This window comes from Suillus fuscotomentosus (assembly GCF_016647785.1).
Source record: "Suillus fuscotomentosus strain FC203 chromosome Unknown F5891scaffold_30, whole genome shotgun sequence".
NCBI classification, from domain to species: Eukaryota; Fungi; Basidiomycota; class Agaricomycetes; order Boletales; family Suillaceae; genus Suillus; species Suillus fuscotomentosus.
In genome coordinates, this window is record NW_024539542.1 from 411,158 (window position 1) to 429,816 (window position 18,659).

The following is an 18,659-nucleotide window of genomic DNA, read 5'->3' on the forward strand; positions in this document are numbered from 1 at the left end:
CATACCTGGGACGCCTCCCGCACCGCTGGGAACACCATTATGGCTTGTGTTATCTTTGTCACAACGTCATAAAGCTCAGGCTGTAACCCAGATCCCCCGGAGATCGTACCCCGAATCCTGAACATCGCCGTTTTTTTATTGGTCGTGTGCACCTTGGGGTACATATGCCGCTCAGCAGTTCACAAGCCCATTCCTCTTTGGTATCGTGCGAACAGCCGCGGCTCGTGCGCGCATGGCCTCCAGCACTGCGAAATTCTGCATTTAAACATCTCATGAGAGAAGATCTGGTTTCACTTTCGCTGGTGCTTTGAAGCGCGAGAGGAAAGCCGACCGCGGCGACCGGTCAATTCTCGGAATTGCCATGCGAATGATGGGTTTGAATATGACGTTTCAAGAGATTTTATTGGCTTGGATGTGTAGAAATGACGATCAGGGCAGAGCACTGCGAATATGAAGTTGCCGGTGTTTCAGACAGAATGTTCTGGAGGAGTCATGATCACAACAAAACTTTAACTTTCAAATTCTTACAGTCGTCGCTACTATATTGGTCTGTTCATCTTTGAACACAACAGCCTCTGATCTCTTTTTTTATTATAACCAAAAATCCGAGCAAGATGGTCATGCCAAGTTCTACCGCGAACTGGCACTGGAAAAATAAAAACGTCACTTCATGGGCAAAGGAATGGTTCGAACGAGAGCTGACAGCTATCGTGATCGAAGGAACAGAGGGAAACGTCACGATTTCTTCTGTGAGGATTGAAGATGGTGATGTCGAGCTCGGTCAGCGCAAGTCAAAGTATGCATCCTGTTCTCTGCGTTTTGCGCATTCATGAAGAGATCATTTCAGGTTGATCACGATATACGACATTCAAATGAAGGTAGATTGGCGAGGGGCCACGAGTGATGGGACAGATGTAGCTGGAAAACTCAGTATCCCAGAAGTCTCGCATGAAATCACGCTGGATAAGCTGTCGGACTATGTTGTATGTTTCCCAATACCCGACGCAAAAATCATGAAGTTGAAGTGTTTTGATCATAGTACAACTGGACGCTCGACACTGCTTCTAGTCCTGAAGTCAATGCGCTCTTCGCTTTCGTCAAGACACGTCTCCCACCTGCTCTCGAGGCCAAGTTTGCCGAGTTCCCTGTAGCGCTCATCGATACCCATGGAAAGGACCTTACCGTCAGCGGCCAATCTAGCCTCCCGGGTACACCACCTCCATCTACCGAGGCAATTACTGCGACGGCCGCATCAGCCTCTACGACAGTTCCAAAACCCGCTCCCGTCAAACAGTCTCAAACTAACATTAACACGTCCAGTGTGGTTAAGGAGGCGACGTTTATGGCCGCTTCAGACGATCTCTTCGGGCTCTTTACAGACGAAAGGAGAATTCCTTCGTGGACCCGTGCACCGGCTCAGGTAATTCGGGAGCACGTCCATAAGGAAATTAGACTGATGGTTGCTTTGGTAGTCTGCAGCGCAAGCAGACACTGAGTACTCGTTGTTTGGTGGTGGTGTCAAGGGAAAGTACGTGTCACTGACGCCAGGCAAGGAGATTGTGCAGACTTGGGCTTTACAAAGTCCTACGTGGCCATCAGGTCGGATATTCTTCCTCCTTCATGTTATCTCAGAAGCGCCTGAATCTTATTGTGCCAGAGCACTTCGCAACACTGACAACGACTTTCGAGCAGTCGTCTGATTCGACGAAAGTGACGTTTACTCTTGATGGTGTGCCGAAAGGCATGGAAGACGAACTCACGAGGAATTTAGAGGGATACTAGTACGTGCGCGTCTTTGGGAGTGCTTTCATGCACTGACTTTTTTTGCAGCATACACGGCCTCAAATCTATCGGGTACGTACAGCTCATATCCTACACCAGACCTTCATCATCATCCACCCGTTCTCTTACTGGCACTCCTTCCAAACCTAAACCTACGAGTTCTGCTTCATCAGCTGCGACGGCTCTAGGGATAGCCGTGGTGGTCCTTGTCGCGGCGTTCACCCTACCTTACCTCTCAGTATCTCCGATCACCTTGCGTTCTTCTGCGAAATAACGTTATTTGTATACTGATAATGCTATGCTTTTGTGCTTTTGGTTTTGATACAGGTTGGGCACAGTTCTCTGAACGAGTCGCTTCGCGCGGTGAAAGGAAGGGAAATGTCACTGAATGTACCGTAGGTCATAGAGGGCGTGTCTAGGTGATCGAGAAGAAGAAATGTGCGGTGTAGGAGGATTTATAGAGTAGAACGAAGCGTGGAATGATGTATAGAATTAGCAGAAATGGATACATTTCGAGTCTTTTGTGGATTTAGAAGCGGTGCCAGTAACACGTAAAGTCGGACCCCGGACCCCGATGTGAACAATTTTGGTTCTCGGTTGGCCCTCGGTTTGGTTGGCCGTTCTTCGTCTTGACCTTCTCGTCGTCGTTTGCACCACCAACTCTTTACATACTTTTCCCTCAATCCACATTTCATTTCGAAGCTATGGCTGCAGCAGCTGTCGAGGAAATCCGTGCGACGTCTTATGTCGGTTTCGACTCAATCACGAATCAGATTGAGCACAAGCTCTTGAAACGTGGTTTCCAGTTCAATGTTATCGTTGTTGGTCAGTCTTATGGTTGTTAATGTATCTACGGGGTTGAATGATGCGTGTGGCGTTTAGGACAAACTGGTCTTGGGAAGTCGACGCTGATCAACACCATCTTTGCGTCGCACCTTATTGACTCGAAGGGTCGGTTGGAGTCGAACGAGCCTGTTCGGCAGACCACTGAGATTCAGGCTGTCTCGCATGGTCGGTCATCGTTTTCTAAGACGTGTTGCACAGTATTCACGTCGCGGTTCCACTAGTTATTGTTGAAAATGGCGTTAAATTGCGTCTCAACATTGTTGACACGCCTGGGTACGGCGACCAGGTCAACAACGAAAACTGGTATGTTCCTTTATGCGTGTTTTTGGACTGTCGATGATAGGCGTCGTGCAGTTGGGATCCTATTGTGAAGTACATCAAGGACCAGCACAGTGCGTATTTACGCAAGGAGTTAACGGCCATGCGTGACCGGTATATCCTGGACACGCGTATCCACTGCTGTCTGTACTTCATCAGCCCGACGGGACACTCTCTTCGTGCCATTGACGTCATTGTGATGAAGAAGCTGAGTGAGGTTGTGAACGTCGTGCCTGTGATTGCGAAGGCGGACAGCTTGACCTTGGAGGAGAGGGTTGCGTTCAAGCAGAAGGTCGGTGAGATCTTATGAACCTTCGTTCATTGGCTGACCGAATTGAAGATTCGCGCGGAGCTGGTGTACCACAACATTCGTTTATATCCCTTCGATACGGATGAGACTGATGAGGAAGAAATTCAATTGAACGAATCAATCCGGGTATGTGTGTTTGTGCTGACGTTTTATTGGTGCTAAGACCCTTTTAGAGCGTGATTCCCTTCGCTGTCGTCGGCTCTGAGCGGAGTGTGATTATTGACGGCAAGTCAGTACGGGGCCGGAAGAACCGATGGGGCGTGGTAAATGTCGAGGATGAAAACCACTGCGAGTTCATGCACCTGCGAAACTTCCTCACGAGGTTTGTGGCACATGCCGATTGTTCCGGGACCGCATTCTCACTGGCTTACTATAGGACACACCTACAAGACCTAATTGAGACGACAGCCCAGATCCACTATGAGGCTTTCCGTTCAAAGCAATTGCTTGCTCTCAAGGAGGGTGTACAGCAAAGACCACCTACCAACCAATAGAGCGCTATTCCCCTGGTTGCGATCGATGTGAGTGGCAGTGTTTGAGATCAAAATATCAAGCTAATGAAGCACAGGAAAATGCAAACCATTGATACCCTGTTGGTTCCGTACTAGCTTTTGCGTTCGTTTGTTTTCCAATGGATTTTTTACAAGTTGTTGCGTTACTCGCCTGCACGTTCATTTTGCTAGTAATCTCATACCTTAATATATAAGCGATTTTCTTGCGTCATCTGCATTATTGAGTAAAAGATTTTACATAAATAAATACTTTCCGAGGCCGCCGTTGCGTAAAATTACCTGCGTATTGGGTTCAGCCAGCACTCTCGAATGGGCGAGGTAAGAGAGGGAGGGGGCCCGACTCTCATGGTCAGGCACCAAGTAATGGGGCAAATTAGTTTGAAACGAAACAGAGGGGAATCAACGGATCTGAAGCGTGGGTCAGCCACAGTTGTCATCAATGAATAATCAGTCATCGGGCGCTGCTTCGGCAAATAGTACGTATACATTATGACTCTATAAACAAATCCCTTCTTTCCATTAATACTATTACTCCTCCTTCCTCCCTTCTCTGAGTCCAGGTGTTCATATGGCAAAGTATCGCTCTAGCGTTACTGCCTTGTACAACAAAGTTGTCAACTTCAACGTAGAGTCTCTATTCTCCCGCCATCCGGGCCCGGGCATACCTCGGACTGTCTTCTTCAACCAGAATCTCCCAGATAGCTACTTTGATCCAAAGAGCAAGCCAAAGAAAGAGCATGTCTACCCCACTAACCAGGTCATCTCATCCAAGTACACAATCATAACATTTCTGCCCAGAAACCTCCTAGAACAGTTCAGGCGAATAGCCAACATGTGTGTCTCCACTCTTTGCACCGCCTCACCTCACTCCAATGACTGACCAAATCCTGCAGTTTCTTTGCATTCATAGCCATTCTGCAGTTCTTTCCCGAGTTCTCCACCATCTCTCCTGGTCTGGTAATAATACCCATCCTTATCGTCCTTTGCATCACCGCTATAAAGGATGGCTACGAGGACGTCAAACGCCATCAGTCAGACCGTCACGTCAACCATTCTCAGGTTCGCGTCCTTGCCGGTGGCGATTGGGTTAACCCGAATTTGAATGGTAGAAAAAGTCGGACCTTCGTCAGGGGTATCGTCCCAAGACGCCGTCCAAAGCGGAAAGATGTTGAGGCTGGTAGTGCAACCAAGCAGGATCCCGATATCGAGTACGACCGCGCAGATTCTATGGAGGAGGTTGAACATCATATGTTTGGAGATGCCGGCGAAATTATTAGGCCCCATTGGCACAAAACCATGTGGGAGGATATTCGGGTTGGCGACTTTGTCAAAATCATGAACGATGAGCCTATTCCGGCTGATATCCTCATATGCGCTACCTCCGAGGACGAAAACGTGGCATTTGTCGAGACAAAGAACCTTGATGGAGAGACGAATCTCAAGTCCAGAAACGCATGTCCCGCCCTTACTGACCTCCACACTGCTGCCTCTTGTGTTTCCACACTCAATCCATTCACTATCGACTGCGATCGACCGGATACGAACATGTACAGGTTCAATGCTACCGTGACTCGCAATGGAGAAAAGTCCTCAGTGGACGTGCAGACGGTTCTTCTTCGCGGCACGGTACTCCGGAACACAGAGTGGGTCATCGGTGTCGTTCTTTTCACTGGCACCGAGACAAAGATCGTCCTGAATTCTGGTGGCACGCCCAGTAAGCGGAGTCGAGTCGAGAAGCAGATCAATCCCCAGGTGTAAGTCTTTTCCATCTTGGGTCTCTTCTGTACCTGACTCATGAGTCATGCTCCACTTCCAGCTTGGCGAATCTAGCTATTCTGGCTATTATGGCAGTCGTGTGTGGCATCGCGGATTCCCAGATCGAAGCGGTGCAATACGCAGAGGGTGCCCCTTGGCTATACGGCGATGACGTATCTAATGATAACCCAAGGATTAACGGACTGATCACTTGGGCATTTGCGCTGATCACGTTTGTATTCACGATCCCTTCTTTTATCCAAAACTGATCGATCATCACAGGTTCCAAAACATTGTACCCATATCCCTGTACATCTCGATAGAGTTTGTGAAGACGTGTCAGGCGCTCTTCATCTACTTTGACTACGACATTTTCTACGTAAAGAAGAACCAACCGACCATTGCTCGAAGTTACAACTTGTCCGATGACCTTGGGCAGATAGAGTACATATTTTCTGACAAGACCGGTACTCTGACACAGGTGCGCTTGCTGTGGCTCATCTGCATCCCCGTTTAACGTTCTTTGTAGAACTCCATGGTCTTTAGAGAGTGCTCCATCGCAGGAACGGTCTATCACGGTGATCCTGAAGAGGATGAGGACGAAGACATCAAGAAACCCTCAGGGAACAGTACAGACGTCGTTCGTGAAACCAGCAACGACTCCTCCTATGCTTCGACCTCCGTGCGTGGGGATGATCCTGCCGTCCTATCTGCTGCGGATGTCACCGCCGTTAAACTCTCTAGCGGTGTCCTCAAACATTTCAGGGATGAGCGCCTCTCCCAAGACCTCGCACGTGCAGTAGAAGCCGAACCAGATTCAGAAAACGCTACTCAGGCGCGCTCGCTTAATGGATTTTTTTCCGTCTTGGCACTTTGTCATACTGTTCTAACCGCTGTCGACCCTGCGACAGGCGCCATCGAGTACAAAGCACAATCACCTGATGAGGCTGCCCTCGTCCAAGCCGCCGCGGACGTCGGGTTTATCTTTCGCGGACGTGAGAAGGAGATTCTGCTTTTGCAAACCCCTTTCTCGAAGGAGACAGAGCGGTATGAACTGCTTAATATTTTGGAGTTCACGAGCGCACGGAAGCGGATGAGCGTTATCATCAAGAAACTGGATGAACAAGATGGGAGACTGTTCTTGCTTACGAAAGGCGCGGATAACGTCATATTTGAGCGGCTGAAGGCTGGTGGAGATGATTGGAAACGGACGACTGAGGCACATCTGGAAGACTTTGCGAATGCTGGATTGAGGACGTTAACTTTGGCATACAAGGTTATTCAGGGTAAGTTAAATTTAGCTCGTGCTCCTGCTTGGCTAAAGGGTTTATGCAGAGGATGAATACGAGGCCTGGTCTGAACGTTATCATGAAGCCTCTACTGCCCTGGAGGATCGTGAAGACAAGATCGAGGCAGTTTGTAATGAAATAGAACAGGAGCTGCGACTTCTTGGTGCCACTGCCATCGAAGATCGACTCCAGGATGGTGTGCCAGAAACGATCGCTGATCTCAAGGTCGCGGGAATTAAGGTCTGGGTTGCTACCGGTGATAAGCTCGAGACTGCCATCGGTACGTATTCATTCTCTCTTTCAGGGTCTACCTCACACATCTTCGATACAGCTATCGGGCGCAGTACGAATCTCATAGCCGAAGACTCCAATATCATCATCATCCGCGGTAGCGACCGCCCGGTTGAACACCAAATGATTCAGGCGGTGGAGGAATTCTTTCCAGACAGCGGCATACTCGATGAACATGGCATTGCATCTAAATCACCATCAACAGAATCGACCAGCGCCTTCCCCATGCGGCGGCTAAGCTTGGGGGTCCGTGATATCGTCGGAGACGACAACGGTAATCGACCTGGAGGATTTGTGCTTGTCATTGATGGCGCTGCGCTGGACCACGCGCTTCCGGACGATGACAACAAGGCTCTTCTTCTCCGTCTTGCTACGCAATGCGAGGGCGTCATATGTTGTCGTGTTTCTCCACTGCAGAAAGCACTTGTGGTGAAGATGGTTAAGGACGGTCTTCACGTGATGACCCTTGCTATTGGTGATGGCGCGAACGATGTCAGCATGATTCAGGCTGCGGACGTTGGTGTCGGCATTAGTGGTGAGGAAGGTCTGCAAGCTGTCAACTCGTCAGACTATGCTATTGCACAGGTTTGTGATTTGGTTCAGTCTTGGATATGTCGCTCATGATAAAATAGTTCCGGTTCCTCAAAAAATTGCTCCTTGTCCACGGTCACTGGTCTTATGCTCGTAACGGAATCATGTTAGTTCGTTCATATTTGTGCTTGATAACAGTCCTGATGCTTTTCGACTATAGGATTGTGAACTTTTTCTACAAGAACATTGTGTGTATCGGTGTTTTGTGGTGGTTCCAGATCTATTGTGGCTGGAGTTCAGCTTAGTGAGCTATGCACTCGTCTCAATCTTGCATAACTGCTGACTCTTCTCCCAAAGCGCATTTGAGTATACTTACCTGTTATTCTGGAACTCGTTCTGGACGATTGCTCCTGTCCTCGGAATTGGTCTGTTTGATCGAATAGTCGGTAAGATCATATCACTAGACATACGAGCTATTTCTAACGAATTGCACAGATGCCGATGTTCTGATGGCCTTCCCTGAACTGTATCGCTATGGTCGCGAACGGACTTGGTTTTCTATGAAATCGTTCCTCATCTACATGATTGATGGAGTCATACAGGTATGTTACACCTTTCCTTGGGTATTACCCCCCTGACATTCATGCAGTCTGTTCCCATCTACTTTATCATCACCTATGCATACTTCACGACTACTTCTCGTACTGACGGATACGGCATCGAATTGTATGAGTATTCAACGGTAAGCTTTGTTCATTTGACTACTGTTTCGTTATTGATGGTAATCCTCGGCAGACCATGGTTTTTGCCACCGTTATAGCTGTCAGCTTGTTCAATGGCCTGAACACGAATGTCTGGACTGCCTGGGTCTTCTTTGCTGTCTTCATCGGTATCATTATTCTCTGGATATTCACGGTAAGTTCGTAGCGCTCTTCCTGTCATCTATGAGACTGACGTCTCCGCAGGCTGTCTATGATGCAATCAGCCCGGGATGGACAGTGACTAACGTCTATGGCAACAATTACTACCTGTTCACATCGGCCTATTTCTGGTTGTGTCAACCCCTCGTCATCGCCATCGCTCTCCTTCCACGATACCTGTATCGCGCATGGCAATTGGGGTACGCGCCTGGGGACCTAGAGATGCTTCGCTACATCCGGAAGACACGGCCCGATCTTGACATGGCAACGCTCCGAAGTGAATCGACGCGCTCCAAACCGTATGCGTCTTCAAGGCGGCGTACATCCTCACACATGTCACGAGCGTCGATTGCTTGTTCCAGCGCCGATAATCTATCGTTAGATCTACGGATGGCACAAGATCCGCGCGGTGCGAGCCGAACAGACATGTCCACTGGTATTCGCTCCGTATACCGCGGATTCGACTTTGCGACTGAAGAAGGTGGCGTTGCAATGCGACGCATGCAGACCAATCTGTCAGAGCGGAGGCAGAGCAGCCGCAACCTGCCTTCAATACAACAGAGCCCGCCGAAGCGCAGCCTACGGTTGTTCTCCTCTCTGCGTCGCAAAGCTACTCTCAAGAAGGATGATTGATGATACTTTTCGATTTGCATGCCATGGTTTGCTTCTTCACATTTTATTCATCATTCATCGCATTGTGCTGCTACTCATCTCCCCCCTTATTCCCTCTCCACGTGTATGGTCATACTCACTGTATTTCTCATCCTCACCTACTATTTATGACACCAGGTTATCTAAACACCTTGACGACGACACACTCGATGACCATACAAATATCAGAATTACTAATACACTATATACTGGGATGTAAATGAAACAAATAAAGATAGGGTGAAAAAGATAACATGACTTTCAAACATCAGGACTGTCGCTGTTGTGCAAGAACTTGATCTTTTTCCTGGGGCTAGGGGTGGAAATAATGACTTCGGCAATGAGCTTGCGTTTCTTGGACAAATGCGGAGGAGTTGGTAGTTCGATAATGGTAGTTGCAGGCATACAATTCGGCGTTCGAGAGCGTGCAGAGGATCGTAAGCGAGTAGAGTGTTTAGAAGAAGTTCCGTCGTCTTGGTCGTCGTCCATGTATACGGGGATTGGTGCAACGGGCAGAGCATCAGCATCATCCTCAGATTCGCACATGCGCTGCACCTCATCTTCGTCGTCGTCGTCGGATTCAACCATATCCTTGGCTTTGCCTCGCCGCTTCTTCGTGCTTCCCTTTGACTTTCCCTTCTTCCCCGTCTTGTTTTCATCCCCTTTACCATGCTCGTGAACTGAACACAACTCCACAGCTGTTCCGGCTCGGAGAAGGACGTCGATCCAGAGCTGTAGCGTTTATGAATGTCAGCTGAGATACGTGCCCGGCGACTCGCTGATAATGACCTTTTGATTTTCCTGCAGACTATCACCTGGACCCTTAACCTCGACGAACTTGCATTTTCCTGTATCCTCATTCCACATAAAGAGATCTGGACCGCCGGAGCAGCGCCCAGCATAATCTTCACAAAAAATATGACATATCACAGACAACGCTGTTCCGCCAAGACACTATGACTGCATCAATTACCAGCCTTCTCATAACGGAGTTTACACTCACACGAACTATCTTTACAATCTCCCCTTCCAATACCAGTTCCCAATCTACACCTACGCACCACGTCTTGCGTGCTCTATGCTCTGCTTCTACTCGGTTCACAATTTCCTCTCCTCGTCCATCCTCGAGTTCCTTGAGCCTTGTTTCGATGGGATCTCGTCGAGCATGATAGAATGCGTCTTCTGCGATATCCAACGGTGCAGTCTGGAAAGGGGTCTCGAAGGCACCGGGGATGGGGAGGAAGATGATATCCCAGAAGAGGATACCAAAGAGGGTAGTGATGATTCTGGTTTCTGAGTGTATGCTGCGGAATTGAGCGATCATAAGGGTGGAAGGTGAGAAAGGCGAGAGATAGACATACCCTTTGAACCCTTGGTCTTCGTACCATTGAAGTGCGAGTGTCTCGACATTCACTTCTAGGTTATCTCGTCCAACCCAGATAGACTTTCCTTTCTCCTCTTTCCGTTCCCTTGCCTAGGAACAGGTCAATATTTGGTTTCTCATCCAAAATACGAGAACTTACCTCGGCTTTGATCGAGACAGGCGTCGCATCCACTTTTGTCACGCCAGGCTTTTTTGGTGACAAAAATTTAGTAATGTCTCCTGCTTGAGTGATAGAAACTTTTGATTTGGCACTGTCATTGATATTCCGCCCGGCACGGTCGAGTTTTAAACTCGCTGCACGGTGGCGCACGCGCACTCCTTCAAAGGAGACTAACACAAGGGGTTGGAGGTTCCATTCGCTCGTATGCCGATCTGCAGGCTCAACTTTGAGCTTTTTTTCAAGAGCTGTCAAGCGGCGGTCAAGTTTGGGACGAAATACTATCCGGTAATTAGTCAGGACGCAACAAACATTAGCTTCAGATCCCAACCCACCAATATGTGTATCATCATCTTTAAGAGCATCGAGGCATGCCGAAAGAGCGTCATCATATCTGACTACATGTTTCTCTAGGATCAGCGCCCGGCGCTCGTGCCACCTCCCCCGTCGTCCACGACGCCACCGCCTCTGCGCAAGCAGGGACTCGAGAACACTGAGTTCATATTCGTGTTCCCCTAGAATGCCGAGCGCATGCGCGCCTTTACAAACGAGGCGAGTTAGGACGTGCCCTACAAAAAAGTTAAGCAAGTGGGTGCATGTAGTGGATGGAATGTACACACCACTCTCAAACCTCTCTAATCCGTACCCTCTCTCTTTCCCCTCAAGACCACCTTCATTCTTCATCTTTACTAGAGCCTGCCAGTGTGGATACACCTCCTCGAAAATCTCCTTCACTAGTCGCGCCCCACGCACGCGGACAGAGTCTGATTTCTCAGTGCTGCCAGACACACCAGATCTGGATTGCGGCCTGCTCTTGCTACTTGAAGCAGGTGTTGCAAAGGTAATTGATACAGGGGTCTGCACAGTCTTCGTAGAAATTGGTGTCTGTGGTGCTCCAGGTGCAGCACTTGGTGTTACTGGTGTCTTGAATCGAAGCTCATCCGCGGCTGGTGTCTTAAATTCCCTCTCAGCTCCCATTGCTGCAAAGTTCCCGGCGAACATGGCATCTACAACTTCTTCTTGCTCGAGCGCTTGTTCGTAAGCGAGAAGGGCATCACGTGTAGGCCAGATGTCCTTCGTACGTGTGGAGGCTATGTTTGCATAGGAACGCTTCTTAAACCGTGAGAGCAGGGAGGGCAAAAGAAGAGCTTGGGAGGATTGAGTCCTATATGATAAGTTAGTATAGAGAAACGAAAAGGCACAAGAAGGTGCAGGGGGAGAAGAAGAGACGCACAGCCTGAAATATATTATGTTTGCCCGCCTCACGAAGCGATGAAAGCTCTCATGTACACGCACACACTTGCCAAGTGTACCGAGAATAATATCGCGCAGTCGTTTCTGGGCTGTCTCGCGAGCAAAAGGGAGGGTAGTTTGTCGAAAAATGGCCGGTGATGATGTAAAAGTTGTAGGAATTTTGGATGTTGATCGGACCTTGGACGTCGTCGCAGTACGGGCGAATGATGATATTAGTGTCGATTGCGTGCAAGAACCTCTTAAAAGAGCGTGTATCATTTCGGACTGTGTTTGCGGAGATTCAGAAGATCAGGCTAAACGTGACAAGGACTTGAGGACACACTTTTGAACTAGCTTTGACACGCATCTGCTTTGCGATGCAACGTAGTTCGTCGACTCTGAGGCACTCGAGGAGGGTAGGAAGGTCCATTTGAGACTCGTCCTCTGCTAGAATGACTCCGGGCTCTGTGAGTGTTTCGGTGGGGTTCATAAGTTTGGTGTCAACCATAGGGAGGTCTTCGAGTTTTATAGAAGAGGGACCAGCAAGAGCGTTTGCAGCAGAGAGTGTTGCATCTAAAGGTATTGGGACTTCCTCAGTCTTGATGATAAGGGGCGTAAGTGGTGTGGGTTGATACAAGTGCGGTGCAAGTATTTCCTGAGGTTGCAGAATGCGTGAAGGCAGGGAACGTGGTGCATCTGTGAGGTCTATTATTTCCCTCTCCTCTACGCTCATCTTGACGTCCTCTTCATCTATAGTGTTTACTCTGACTTGACCTGGTACAAAGCATATCTCGTTAATAGCTTGAATAAGCCCTTCCTTGCTACCTATTTCAGCTTCATATTTGAGGGAGTCTAGACGGTGCCATGCATTGAATTTTCGCAAAAGAAGCTTCGTCATAAGAAACTTTGCATTTGCTATTTATCACTGAGTTTAGCTCATGAGGTTATGGAAAGTAAACATACGCGAAAGTCTGTCATATCTCTGGAAGTAATCAAGTTCTGGAAGGTCAAATAAATGTGCCTCGGTCTCTATCAAAGTCCCGAGCATGTCTGAGTATGCGTGTATTTAACATGCTTGAAAATGAAATCTTGATACATGACACACCTTCAAAAAGTCGGACATATACATTGACCTTCTTGTCAGATGCGTCTCCTGTCTCCCGATCGTGTTTCAAGTTGCAGAGCTCTCCCAGGTGCTCACCTTCACATATTTTGGTTTCGTAGGAGTAGTCGCCTTCAATTTCGCCCCCAGAGAATATGAGTGTACTAACTGAGTCCGCGTTTGGTGAACTTGGGCTCATTGTCGGGCTGAAACGTTGATGCATGATTGAGGCGTGTCGACGTCTTGCGGTATCGCGATCACGTGGGTTTCATGATAATTTCAAATTCGGCACTAATGGGATATACTCATTCGCCTCGCGATGTGAAAACGTGTTTGGTAGTGATGCGGGCCAGCAGTCCAGCAGATGAGAAGCTAGGGACTTTGCATGTCCCCACCGGCGATTATTTGCAAGTGATCACTGTGACTAGTACACCAAACAGCAAAGAAAACACAGTAATAGACCCATTCATCTACAAGTGCAGAATGACTTGTTGATCAATACACTAGGTTGGCCATGCAAGTATGGGATGAAGTTACGTATCATTGTTTGACGCAATTAATCCAGAAAATCGGTATGACCGGCAAATGAGTGGTATCTAGTCAGCTGAACAAGAGAATGCTGCGTATGATGGTAGTCTTCTACCGGCAACATGATTGAATTGCATAAGTGTCTTCCAATACATCCAATAACATCTACTTCAATGAAAATGCCCAGAAGGGACAAGAAGCCTAGCGGGAACCTGAAGCAGATCGTGATAAACATGGGAGGCACCTTGCGAGAACTGCAAAGCAGCTGCTGTGTGGGGCATGTGCGACGTCTAGTGGGGAAGAGGGTCTGGTACTTCCAGTTTGCAACGTTGCTGGCGCCGTTTCATTGACTACAGTGGATGTCTCCGCTTGTGGCGTGCTGCTGTTTGAGGCACCGGCATGTGCTTGCTTGCGAGGAGGACGTTGTAACCGCAACAGCCTATCCCTTTTTCCACTGTGGGCATTAGCGGTGCGCTGCGAGACAATATCAACGTCACTACATGGATGTCGAAAAGTCAGGAAAGCTTACATATTTGCCTCGTGTTGCAGAGACGTCCACAAGGGGAACCCCGCATGGGCAAGGAGTTTGGTCCTGGGAAGTGGAGGAGCGAGAAAAGATACGATCTATCATGTTTTTGATTTTGGAGCCTTTGGCGCTGCGCGTAGTGCCGGCGCGATTGTTGCGTTCAGTTGGATCAAACTGTCAATTGAGGATAGTGAGACGTGCATCAGATCTACTGTATCATATGGACTTACATCAGTCGAAGAATCTACCAGTTGGTATTGGAGCGCGTTTTGGGTGAGGCCGTGGGTCTGGGATGGTTTTCTGCAGGACTGAAATTAGGGATTATACAAAACGAGCGTAAAAGCGGCGTACCTCGAGAATTTTCTGAGTGGACTATATGACAGGTCAGCGGACGTGAAGTATGATACGACGAGATAATCTGCTCACCTGTTGGAGCTCCTTCTCTGACTCGCTCAGAGGAACTGTCCATGTGCGAACGATGTTGTCGTCACAGCCAGTAGCAATGAATGTGCTGTCCTCGGAAAATGCCACACACCGGACTTCATCAGGGTGCTCGAGTGGCTCGCCAATGGGTTCAAAAGTGGCCAGGTCAAAGAAACGCGTCGTCTTGTCGTATGAAGTAGTGGCGAATTTGGTGCCATTGGGAGCAATGGCTAGTGAGGAAAAGTTGCGGTCTGTGTGCGCGCCGAACTGTTTGATGATGTCTCCGGTGGTAGCATTTGATATTCGGATGTCTTTCCGGTTTCCACTGACAAGATGGCGACCATCTGGAGTGAATGCGATTCTTAATGCCCGCTGTTCTATTTTCAGCAACTACTTCTCCACTTGCTGGATTCCAAATGATGATGTGCCCATCTGTGCCTGCTGCTAGTTTTGTCCCATCCGGGGAGTACGACACCGAGTTTGCATCATTGCCCACTTTGAGTGGTCCGAGGACTATTTTTCCCGTCTCCCTCTTCCACACGCATACTGTTTTGTCCCATGATGCACTTGCAAATGTCTTGTTGTCCGGTGCAAATACGATGCCATGAACTTCCACCCTCTCATGGCCCTTAAACGAGACGGGCGCTCTTTTGAGCTCTGAGCTCTCTCTTGTTTGTCACAACTTCCCAGACCAGGATGCTTCCATTCTCTCCTCCACTCGCTATCCAACGTCCATCAGGGGACGCCGAGACTGTGCGGATTCTGTCATCGTGTCCCAACAAAGGCTCTCCCACTTGTTTCCCCGTGTCCAGATCCCACACCCGAAGACTCTCGTCGGCCGAGGCAGTGACGAGGAGACGGGTACCGAGGATGAAAGCTACTTCGCACACACGTTCCTCATGACCCTTGAGTGTCAGTTCAACGGGCTGGGCAGACGCTTTTGTGGATGCTTGATAGGTGGTGACCGCCATTCAATCTTGTTCGGTGTCTCGGTTAGCAGGAATCCTGAATACTGAGGGAACAGCGATCACTTACATGCGCTATGGTGAGTAGTCATTAAGTTGCATTTTCTGTAAGATACTGACTATCCCTGAACCCTGATGTCAGCTTTGCTGTAGACACGTGGTGTCCTGCATACGGATCATCTTCAGCGCTTCTTCCAGGAGCTTTTTTCAGCAGGCGCCATAACCGCTTTTACTGTGTTTCAACCTGTCATGATTTCCTGGCCACGTTCAACTCAGTTTACCCGAGATCTCTTCCTGCATGTATATTGTACTGATAAGTGATAACATGAATGTAACGAATTGATTGTTTGATATTGATTTGCCAATTTCTCCATCATGCGTTGAATTATACATTGTCAATTGATTCCTCGAGACGTACAGAATCCGATTGGAGTACATCGTATTGTTGGAGAGAAGCGGAGCACCGGAAAGGATCATACAACATCCTACTGGCTACACTGGTGTATTGCGAAAGGGTATCATACAAACCAATACACCGGTCTACCCCCAAAAAATAACCTGAGAGACGCTCAGTATCCTCTCCTCAGTCTATCATTTTCTTCCCGCAACCTCTGATTCTCCTCCCTCAACTTTTTCACCTCCCCACCCCACTCCTCCATCTCCTGCCGAAGCCCGCGCCCCATTCGCAGCATGTCAACGTGCAGCGCTTTTACGTCTGCGTGGTTCTTGGTCTGCATGTCCACAATGAGCCCCCGGAAGAGCTCGTATGCACCGCTTGCTCCAGATTGCATAGGGAACGTGCCTGAGTTTCGCCGGAGCGGTGATGGAACCCAGGTCTGTTCCACGGGTCGGCGAGGGGAAACTTGCATCGAGAGCTCGCGCTCGTGAGTCACTTGCGCCTCTTCTTCGTCTTCTTCCACGGCGTTTAATTCCTCGTTCTTGCCAGCATCTTCCACATCCACATCAACTTCTTTGCCCTTTCCCTTATCCTTACTTCCCCTAGACTTTGCGGTACCGATAGCATTAAGGCCTGTGCTGCCCGTCTCTGTCCTCGTCCTCCCTGCACTTGTTCTTACCCTTGGTTTCTGGGCTTCAACGACTATTCTTGCTGACCGTTTCTTTATGTCGGCCACGGGGGTTACAGGGTCTATCGGCAAATCCGGAGACGAGATTTCTGTGTGTGCATCCTCGTCTTCATTGGCAGGCGTCTTTGAGCGAGCGCTTTCCCTCGTCTTCGATGAAGATATTGATATTGTCGACGGGGCGCGCTTTAACGAAGACCCTTTGGTTCTCATGCCAACAGTTAAATTCGATGACGTCCTTGTAATCTCAGAACGAGTGGATGATCCAGAAGCAACCCTCGTCTCTCTCGTTTTATCTGTGCGCATCGAAGCCAGTCTAGTGGAGATCGACTCAGCAGGGTGCGCATGGATACCCAAAAGCCTAGACTTTGGGGAAGATGCGGCCCGTGCATTCAATCGCATTGGGGTATCACTTGCATCATCAAAGATGTTTTCCCGCGATGTGGACACACTACCGCGTAGTGCACTAGTTACTAGTTTTTGAGATGCATGTTAGCGTTCTTTACATGTATACTGCATAAAAGGTAACTCACTAGAACTTTCGGTGCTCCTGCCACCATGCGGTGATATAGGATTCCTCGATGGTGAGAAAGCACCTCGATTTGAGACACGCCTAGTTGGCGTACCGGTCTCTAGAGAATTCTGCTTCTTAGGTGTCCCAGAAATGGGTGATTTTATTGACGATATCCCATTCTTTCTCGGTACAGCAGCCGTCACAGGTCGGAGGGGAGAACGAACATTTGAGGCTACTCTGGCACGAGCACGTACAGGAGAGGAGTTTGCTGATGGATTGGAAATACTCGGTTTAACAGCCGACGCAGTTTTTAATCTTTTCTGCTTTTGTCGTTAGATTGGGAAAGATAGTGAATTGCCAGTGTGTGCCAAAGATACGTACCTGAACAGCGAGACATAGTACTCCTTGTCCAGTCTCGCCCACAGAAACCCTCTTCATCTCCTTGTCCAGTTCTCTGAGATTGAGAATCCTTAGTCCATCCCGCATACCGAGGTAGATAGCTGCACCCTCGGGTGAAAATGTGATCGAGGTAATGAGTTCCGGGGACAAGATTGTCTTGAATAACCTATGCCAAGGGAGTTAGTGCATAATGAAATAGAACACGTGTGTATGTACCCCTTATCCTTATCCAAATCAACAAGGCTAACACTGTTTGTGCTGGCAACAGCAACCAGCGTCTTGCTAAACGGGCTGCATGCGATGCCCACTACGTCCCGTCCAATGCTGATACATTTCACAGGCGCGGAAGGCTTGTCCACGTCGTAAACCAGTATATCATGTCCAAGACCAAGAAGGAGGCGGGTTCGAACATGCGGATGAAATGTCATGGTGCTCACAGACCTAGGAGCACTTGTGGGGAGGGGGAGAGATGTGTGTTTGGCAGGGACGAGTAGATTGTGAATATGCACGCCCTTTGAAGAGGCGGAAGCAATGAGCATACTGTCATTTGACACAACCAGTGCGGTAATCGTTGTTCCATGGGATTCAAGGGTTTTGAGCACTTTTGCTGATCCAGCTGCGTATTCCAGCATAATCACCTTCCTCCCGACGCCCAGTACTATATTTCCTAAAGGAGTCACTGCCATAGTATTTATTTCACTTCCCTCCCTGGACTGCACGTATATGGCCTTATCCAATCGGCATTGGGAGGTCATGAAGCGATCAATGCTAAAGGGAGAGGCAAGATAGAGAGATGAGTTATCGGGGGACCATGCTGATGCTAGATATTGAGATAGAAGAGGCTGGCTAATTGGAAGGAAAGATGGAGGATTCTTTAGAGTGACAGGAGAAGCCAATGCGAGGGCTGTCGTGGTGACCAAGGCAAGCATGTTGGTCGTGTTGTGAAGTTATCACTGGTTGATTTTCAAGGAGTGGTTAACAAGGAATGAAGGAGGACGTGCAAAGTTGTAACAGTTTCCTGGTATGACAAGTTGAATGATAAATATGTTATACAGAAGACTGATTAAACAACGATCCACGGCACGCGATTCAAAGAGGACGCGTCGGTCATGTGATACAAAACCCTCCGTCAGTCACATGA

General features: G+C 48.7%; 5 protein-coding genes across 5 annotated transcripts; 3 read left to right on the plus strand and 2 right to left on the minus strand.

Moving 5' to 3' along the window:
- The first annotated feature begins 481 nt into the window (after positions 1–481).
- F5891DRAFT_1037018 (activator of Hsp90 ATPase) lies at positions 482–2,303 on the plus strand. Its single transcript, XM_041361848.1, has 7 exons — positions 482–796; positions 848–983; positions 1,040–1,420; positions 1,473–1,599; positions 1,658–1,781; positions 1,831–1,854; positions 2,110–2,303. Exons 1-7 carry the CDS (start codon positions 615–617, stop codon positions 2,126–2,128), a joined length of 993 nt encoding a protein of 330 aa, XP_041225423.1. The 5' UTR covers positions 482–614; the 3' UTR covers positions 2,129–2,303.
- Positions 2,283–4,065, plus strand: F5891DRAFT_1037023 (Septin-type guanine nucleotide-binding (G) domain-containing protein). The gene is made up of 8 exons (XM_041361849.1): positions 2,283–2,607; positions 2,665–2,793; positions 2,850–2,931; positions 2,983–3,238; positions 3,287–3,382; positions 3,430–3,578; positions 3,633–3,777; positions 3,825–4,065. The coding sequence occupies exons 1-7, from the start codon at positions 2,487–2,489 to the stop codon at positions 3,748–3,750; spliced, it is 951 nt and encodes a 316-aa protein (XP_041225424.1). The 5' UTR covers positions 2,283–2,486; the 3' UTR covers positions 3,751–3,777; positions 3,825–4,065.
- A 271-nt stretch (positions 4,066–4,336) lies between these two features.
- Positions 4,337–9,187, plus strand: F5891DRAFT_1189319 (uncharacterized protein; the record flags this gene model as incomplete). Its single annotated transcript, XM_041367138.1, has 14 exons — positions 4,337–4,602; positions 4,662–5,522; positions 5,585–5,755; positions 5,806–6,004; positions 6,053–6,809; positions 6,859–7,092; positions 7,144–7,688; positions 7,736–7,800; positions 7,855–7,938; positions 7,992–8,080; positions 8,130–8,236; positions 8,284–8,376; positions 8,430–8,549; positions 8,600–9,187. The coding sequence occupies 14 exons, from the start codon at positions 4,337–4,339 to the stop codon at positions 9,185–9,187; spliced, it is 4,179 nt and encodes a 1,392-aa protein (XP_041225425.1).
- A 279-nt stretch (positions 9,188–9,466) lies between these two features.
- F5891DRAFT_1189320 (uncharacterized protein) lies at positions 9,467–13,280 on the minus strand (the record flags this gene model as incomplete). Its single annotated transcript, XM_041367139.1, has 11 exons — positions 9,467–9,937; positions 9,995–10,159; positions 10,209–10,509; positions 10,567–10,679; positions 10,729–11,027; positions 11,082–11,315; positions 11,367–11,911; positions 12,047–12,264; positions 12,323–12,894; positions 12,943–13,029; positions 13,085–13,280. The coding sequence occupies 11 exons, from the start codon at positions 13,278–13,280 to the stop codon at positions 9,467–9,469; spliced, it is 3,201 nt and encodes a 1,066-aa protein (XP_041225426.1).
- A 2,623-nt stretch (positions 13,281–15,903) lies between these two features.
- On the minus strand, positions 15,904–18,600 carry F5891DRAFT_1037036 (WD40-repeat-containing domain protein). Its single transcript, XM_041361850.1, has 4 exons — positions 17,735–18,600; positions 17,501–17,684; positions 17,139–17,439; positions 15,904–17,078 (listed from the first exon to the last, which is right to left on the minus strand). Exons 1-4 carry the CDS (start codon positions 18,445–18,447, stop codon positions 16,093–16,095), a joined length of 2,184 nt encoding a protein of 727 aa, XP_041225427.1. The 5' UTR covers positions 18,448–18,600; the 3' UTR covers positions 15,904–16,092.
- Between the last annotated feature and the right edge of the window lie 59 nt (positions 18,601–18,659).